The following is a 7,580-nucleotide window of genomic DNA, read 5'->3' on the forward strand; positions in this document are numbered from 1 at the left end:
CTCGCCAGCTGGGCTCTTGAGGGCGAGGAGGAGAAGCAACATCACGATGTGGACAAAGCACTGGATGGGGCCTTGGGGACCGGGGTTCAGCTCCTGCCTCTGCCACAAACTCCCCATGTGACCTTGGGCAAGTCACTTCATGGCTCCAGGCCTCAGTTGTCTATAGGAGGGAAAACAAGTCCATCTGTGATGAGCTACAGGGGCATTTTCCCAGCTCACTGGAGGCAGGAGGAAGTGGGACCACTGAGCATGGTAAGGTTTTATAAGCCATTATATAAGGCTTGCGTGCCCCTCCTGGAGAGGTGGCTTCACTCAGAGGCCTGCAAATGAGCCACATGTCCACAGTGAAGCACCAGCACTGAGGTGGGAAGGACACTAAGCATCCCACAGGGACCCCCTGGGACCCTCACCCACTCGGGGAACCAGACAGGGACTCTCCCTGGCCCATCAGCTCCAAACACGCAGCAGATGGAGGACCCCAGAGCCAGCCGCAGTGCAGGGGTCTCTTCTCCTTGCTGCTGGGAGGCAACAGTGGGGCGAGAGATCTGGTGAAAAAATACCCTAACCCTCTCCCAGGACACCTCCTGGTCGTCTGGTTGTCTGTCTGTCTTCTCTTTGCACCAGGAAGCTGTGCCACAGGCTCAAGGAGAACGAAAGAGATGGCTAACGAACCTCCTGGTGCAGGGATGACAGATCCTGTCCTGGGCCGGACGCGCGTGAACAGCGCCAGGGGCCTGAGCGGGAGGCAGGGGCACGAGACCTGTCAGCACATCCATCCCCCGTGCTGCAGGGACATGGGGCCAGGAGACTCCAGCCTGGCCCCTGCACGGCCCAGGTGCAGGGCTTGTGGGACTTTTGCCAGTGAATGGTGGTTAAATCGGTGTTGATCTCTTCTTTACCTCCCTGCGCTGGCTTGTGGCTACCCCGCGGGGCCAGGCGGGGAGAGAGAAGACCCACTCAGCTGAGAACAAAAATTGTCCCATCCCATTTATCAGCCATGGCACGGACCTGCCGGCCAGAAAAAGGGGACACGGCCATCCACGGGGAGCAACTCACGCCCTAACCCAGACACGGACAAGGCCCATCAGTGTGAGACGGCAGGCCCCGGCGTGCGAGCGCACGGAGCAGCAGAGGAATCGATGTCACGTAAGAAGTAGTGAACGTCTTTATTCGTGCGAAGCTTGCGGCATGTAGGCGCTGAGCCAGGCAAGACAGAAGTGGGCTCAAATCTGCACAAGTCGAAATGACTGACTGCCCGCTACGGAGGAATGAACGGGACAGTACAGAGTGCAGTCCCTCCCCGGCGCTGATCGAGACGCGGGGTTTTACACAAGAGCTGCACAGAAGCAGGGGGGAGAAACGTGGTAAATCTGGGGGAATCCGCACCCAGGACTCTGCAGGATCCCTTGCTTCTCATCCAACTGGCTTTGTATCCCAGCCCCAGCCTCCCTGCAGCCCACGAATCAGTAGTGAGCAACCCCTGTGATAGCCAAGGTGCAGGGATCAGCGTTTCCTGCAAAGCTTGTAAAGACCTGGGACCAATTTGAGACAAATGTGCACTTTTGGGGTCTCTTTGGGGACACGAGCACAGCCTCACATCGGGGTCATCGAAAACGAGGGCTGGAAGGGACCTCAGGAGGTCACATCTACTCCAAACCCCTGCTCCAAGCAGGACCAGCCCCAGCTACATCATCCCAGCCAGGGCTTTTTCTAGCCAGGTCTTAAACACCTCCGAGGATGGTCCCCCACCTCCCTGGGTGACCTGTTGCAGTGCTTCACTCCCCTCTTCCTAATATCCAACCTCCACTTCCTTTGCTGCAACTCAAGTGCAACTTGAGTCAATCTAAACTGGCCCAGGAGCGGGTGCTGGTCCCGCAGGCATCTGGCCGCCCAGCTGCTCAGTGCAGGGGGTGAAGCCCACCTGGGCATAAGGAGATGCCCAGGGGGCTTGTGAGGGCATGGGTTAGGGTTAGGGTGGGGTTCACTGTGTCAAGCTGTCCTCTGTCTCCCTCGGGGCCGGACACTTGCTGCGGCGCGCTGTTTGCAAGGGAGGCTCGTCTTTCTTCCGCCATCGCATGACTCCAGGTGCTGGGGCTGGAGGAAAAGCACCGATTTCCCCGCGACTTGCAACAAGGCATTGGAGGTGGGAGCAGGGGGAATCTCTGCTGGGGGCCTAAAAGCAGGGTCTCTCTCTTCCCGTCCATCCTGGGTGCTGCTGGGTTCGACTCAGGCCATGATTCCCATCAGGGGTGGGCGATTGGGGGCCTGCAGCCTGGACCCCTGGGGCAGGCCCATCAGCCCGAAGAGGCTGGGATCACTAGTGGCAAGGGGAAAACTTGGCTTAGACCCCAAGCAAAAGCAGGTGCCTGAGATGGGACCAGTCTCAGGGCAGGGGACGGGTGGCACTGGGGGGCCGTGGCTGTCCCACGTGGGGAGGGGGGCAAGGGTGGTGCGAGCGGGTGAGCAGCTGCTTCCTGCTGCCCAAAGCAAAGCAAAAGCCAGACACGAGTCCAGCCGGCGGCAATGAGACACTCCCGTGCGATGCGGCCACCCGTCTGGACAAGCGCCAAGGCAGCCTCTGCAAAGGTGTCTGGCGTGGGGCAGGCTCTTGGGGCTCGGGCGCATCAGTCCTGCTCCGGTACCACCTGGGCAGCGAGGGACAGGGAGCCCGGGAGGCGGACGGTCACCTCACGGGGTGCCTGGGCCTTGGGCTTTACTCGCTGGAAGGGAAACGGTCAGAAATATAAATACGTCCCACAACCCCGGCAAAGTCCGGCTTCTCTTCTCGCCCGGGCCATACCGCTACTGCCCCCGGGGCGTGAGCCAACAGCAAAGGGCCCCCCAGAGGAGCTACCCCCCTTCCAGGCTCCTTCCTGAATATGCTCTGGACCACAGCACCCCGATCATCTCGGAGACAGATGCACCCCCCGCCCAGCCCAGCCTTGATCCCACCCTCTCCAGCAAGGCAAAGCCAGGGGACAAGGCTGGAGGGAGCCAGGGGTGGACCGATGGGAAAGCCCATGGATGATGCAGGAGCTGGGGGGCTCGTGTCCACACAGCAGCCGAGACCACAATACAGGGACACGTCTCTGACACCCCGAGACCTGCCTGAGCATCGTGGCCAGGATGGCAGGAGCCAAACCAGCCTCCTCCCCACAGGGGCAGCTGCATGGCCCCCGCCCGGGCCCAGTGACTGACCTGCTGCGGGACGCAAGTCACGGACGTCAAAGGGGCCTCTTGCACGAAGTCCAGAACAGAGACCTGGGCCGAGCACTGTCTGACTTGCTGGGGAAAGGAGGGGAAGGACACGGGTTAGGGCCTTTCGATGGCCAAGTGCTGGGGAAGGATCCGACCAAACCTCCAGGGATATCAGCGCTCCGGGAAAACGAATGCTTAGTGTTAAAGAAAATGGATTAAAGCTGTGCTTGAGGCTGCATCTGAGCGCCGGGACCGGCTGCGTCTGCAGCTCTGCAGACACAGCGAGAGACGAAGGCGGAAGGCAGGGCGAGGCGGCACCTCGTACACCGGGGAGCATGCGGCAGACGCAGGAGCAGACGGCAGAGCAGCAGCGTGGGCAGGGTGCAGAAAATGAGCAGCAGATCAGGTAAGGGAAAGGGATCGGAGTGGCATCTGGGGAGGGCACAGGGCGACGTCGTGGCACACCTGCCAAATGTTTGGCGTCCAATTACTGACTTTGGTAGGCTACAGCCTGCCTCTGAGCACCCTGCCCAGCCTTCAGCACGACTCCAGGCTCGCCCGGCTCACGGCATCTAATCGAGCCCAAGGATTACAGCGAAATTAGCCTCGCCTTTAAGTCATGCAGCGCGACCCCCGCTAAATTCAACTTAACTCCCTAAAGCTACACAGCCCTGGGCTACTCCGGACACGAATCGCCCTGCGCGGCCGTTGTCCATCGTCCATAACGAAAGTCGCGTCTGTCTCTGTTGAAAGAGCCGTGCCACCGCCGGCACCTTTTGTAGGAGGCCATTGAACCAGATACCTCTAGAGTCATCTATCCCCTACTTGATACACTTCCTGGATCCACCATTATTGGTTGAGAGATGGCAGAGGGAACATCTCCAACTCCTCTGTTCAACAGTCACGACTACATCGATCCTCCATGAATTGATCCGGTCCCGTGCCGAATCTGGCTGCGCTCTCTGCCTCTCCCCCATCCTGTGGCAATGAGTTCCACGAGTTAACGATGCACTGAACAAAAAAGCCTAATCTCTCTTGTTAGTTTTAAATCTCTCTCCTACTAATTTTGCTGGGTTCAATAATCTCCTGGGAAGTCAACCTGCCTTGTCCCAGTGGGGGAGCTCCTTGTTACTCAATGAGAGCGACCGGCATCAGCCTGCTCGAGAGGGAGCGGGTATCTTGAAGCACGAAGTGGCTGGTTCTTAGCAGCGATAGGCCTCACTGGGACACCGATCAGCATACACTGCTCACAGGAAAAGCCTGACTTTCCTGTGATGCTGTAAGGCTAAAGAGCAAATAAAGCATCCCTGATGCCCTCCACGCACGGCCCCTGGCCTGGGATTGTCTCACCCGTGCGGGCTGTCAGTGCCAGACCAGGGCAGGGCCCTCTCTGCGGTCTCCAGGGCTTTCAGCCCAGCTCCTGCATCCTCTGCACCTGGTTGCAGACAAGTCTCAGCGCACAGGGCAAGGCTGCACAGGGCTGGAAACTGCTCCCCTCCTGCTACTGCGGCAGGCGAGGAGGGGAGCAAATGGGCTGACCAGTGATGGCGCTGGCTGGCCTGTTCTCCATCACAGGCCACGTTCCCCAGAGCTCGAATCATCTTTATTGCTCGTTGCAGGACCCTTTCCAATTTGTTGGTATCTCTCTTGAAGCGTGGTGTCCAAAACTGGACACAGCTCATAGACTCACAGACAACGAGGGCGGGAAGGGAGCTCAGGAGGTCACATCTAGTGCAGCCCCCTGCTCCAAGCAGGACCAGCCCCAACTACATCATCCCAGACAAGGCTTTGTCTTCAAAACCTCCAAGGATGGCGACTCCCCCACCTCTCTGGGTGACCTGCTCCAGTGCTTCACCACCCTCCTAGTGAGAAAGTTTTTCTTAATATCCAGCCTCAACTTCCCTTTCTGCAGCCTGAGCCCATTGCTCCTTGTCCTGTCACCTGGCATTACTCCCCCCGAAATTCGGAGCAAAGTTCTGCGGAGCTGCCCAGCGCTCCTCGCCCCGTGCTGCCCTGGGGCCGCTGGTCACATGCTCCAGCTCTTGCCAAAGAGTTTGCAAACAGCGGGGATCGAACTTGTGTCGGTAAACCCAGCGATCCTTCCTAGATTGCTCTGCCCGAGCTCACCCATCGGAGGCCCGGATAACAGGCTTTGTGCCCGAGCAGCCCCCCGTGCTCCGGTCTGTGGGCACCGTGCACGTGCCTGGTGTCAGTCTCACCTGCCCCAGGGACTCAAAGTCCCTGGTTGCAACTGCCGCACATTTTTGGCTGCTATCGCTGTCAGGGCAAAGACTCCCGGGGGGCTCCAGTGCCCCTCCGGTCTCCATTTGCCCATCTCAAGTGTTGCCGGTGTTAGCTGGCTCCAGGCATCGCATCCGACCAGGTTTTGCAGGGGTGGTCGGTCGAGGGGCACGAGTCTCCCCCGCCTCCCCGCAGCGGGTCTAGACCAGCCGTGCGAGAGCCCCCAGACTCGTAGGAGGGTAAAGCAATGCAAGACATGGCTCGAAGCACGCCAGCTGCACACAGGCTTTGTCCTCCCCGCCACAGACTCCCAAGCCAGGGGGGCACTGGACGAAGGGAAAAGCTTTTCCATGCATCAGCCTGCAGCACTCATTGCCACGTGTACACTTACCCCGCTGTGCCAGTATTGGCAGTTCTCAATGCGGTAGCTGCCCATGCTCTTCCGGCAGGTTGTCTCCTTGACGGTGAAGTTGATGCTGAAGTGCACGCCCCATTCAAATTTCTACGGGTGCAAAGACAAGGGGCTCAGCCTCCGGCGAGCAAGCGGCACCTTTCTGAGGAAAGCAAGCTGAGAGCGAGCCAGCTACCCACGCCTGCATCCTCCCTTCGCTTGCTTGCAGCCGGCACGGGGAGGCTAGGCTCCTACGGTAGTGTAGGGACCCGCACGGTAGTGCCGTCCCTGCCTTCCCACAGCTCTGAGGTCATGGCAGAGACTGAGGAGGGGAAAGGGATCGGGTCTCGCTGGCAAAGACCAGAACTTCACGTGGGAGGAGGCGGTGGACCTGGGCGGGACACAAGTGAGCTGAGCGTGAGCAGCATCCCAGGAAGGAGGGCAGGGCAGGGACCTGGTACCCAGGGCGGGACCGGCGATGCCTGGCCCACCCTGCTCTCAGACCCCTCTGGGCTCCGAGCTGCCGTGGTCACACCGCCAGCAGTGCCCCAGCCTGCGTCTGTGGTCTCGGACGCGTGCAGACAGGCACCCGTAGCCGTGCCCCAACCCTGGTGCTGTAGCACCCCTTGGTACGAGCCGACAGCCCAAAGGGGACGTGGGCCAAGACAGGCCCAGCCTCCAAGCAAATGCATGCGGGAAGCCAGCCAGTTTTTGGGGCCTCCGCTTGCGCCCGTCACGAGGGCACCATCCGCTTGCTAAAGCAGGGGCAGCCCCCGCTCTGCTCACTCGTTCGGAAACACAAGCCACGCTGCTCGGCTTCGCGCACTTGTCGGACGAGGGGTGGGAGAGCGCACGGTATCCGCGTCACGGCGTCGATGCCACCGCCTCCCCCCAGCACCCTCGTGATGCTCCCACGTGCGCCGGGGCACGCCCCAGCACCCCCCTCCTCTCTAAACACCGCGTGTTTGGTCTGGAGCCCGGCCAAGCCCCGCGGCCTTGCGGCTCTCCGAAGCGGACCCCCCTCCGCCGCTCTCCGTGGCTCCCTGATCCTCTGCGCTGCAGCGGGGCAGGGGAAGAGCTCGGGGCGGTCTCGGCGGCTAGATCCGTGCAAACCCCTGGAGACGCTCCTTTGGGTTTCCCGGGGGCTCGTGTCCTGGCCCCAGACCAGGCCGACCCCTGGGGGCTTCCTCAGAGCTCGGCCAGGAGGGTTCATTGCTTTCCCACCGCCCCTCTGCTCACCACGGGCCCACCCCAGCCTCTCTGCCCCCCGGGCAGCCCCACGGCTGCAGGGCAGGGGGAGAAACCAGAGCGACGACCGTCTCCTACCGTTTTGTGGACGTTTTTGAGCTTGAGCAGCCTGAACACGGCGTTCGTTGCCGTCTCCTGGTTGTACAGCTCCACGGCAGAGCGAGCCACGTCTCGGGGGGTCGGCGAGGTGGGCACGGCTGCGGCGCACGCCCCCAGGCAGGCCAGCACCGCCGCCACGAAGAGCACCATCGCTGCCCCGCTCCGCAGCTGCACGCACGGCCACGTCCCGGACGGTCCTCCCACGGGGAAAAGGCTGGGCTGCTTTATCAGCGAGGCCAAAAAAAAAAAAAAAACAGCAGGGAAAATAAACGAGGCCGGACGGGTTTTTTTTTGGCAGGGCTTATCGGGCCAAGCTGCGGGCTGGTGCAATGGGCCCGGGCTTGGCCCTTGCGTCTTATCTCTTGCTCTGAGCCCAGGGTTTGCTAAAAGCGGGTATTTATGC

At 60.8% G+C, this 7,580-nt stretch overlaps 1 protein-coding gene across 1 annotated transcript; it reads right to left on the bottom strand.

The window, feature by feature from the left end:
* Nucleotides 1-2,496: 2,496 nt before the first annotated feature.
* On the bottom strand, nucleotides 2,497-7,580 carry LOC109291150 (kininogen-1-like). The gene is made up of 4 exons (XM_019508014.1): nucleotides 7,157-7,580; nucleotides 5,831-5,941; nucleotides 3,199-3,285; nucleotides 2,497-2,720 (listed from the first exon to the last, which is right to left on the bottom strand). The coding sequence occupies exons 1-4, from the start codon at nucleotides 7,325-7,327 to the stop codon at nucleotides 2,625-2,627; spliced, it is 465 nt and encodes a 154-aa protein (XP_019363559.1). The 5' UTR covers nucleotides 7,328-7,580; the 3' UTR covers nucleotides 2,497-2,624.

Source organism: Gavialis gangeticus, unplaced genomic scaffold, assembly GCF_001723915.1.
Source record: "Gavialis gangeticus isolate Ggan-Ray unplaced genomic scaffold, GavGan_comp1, whole genome shotgun sequence".
Lineage (NCBI taxonomy): Eukaryota > Metazoa > Chordata > Crocodylia > Gavialidae > Gavialis > Gavialis gangeticus.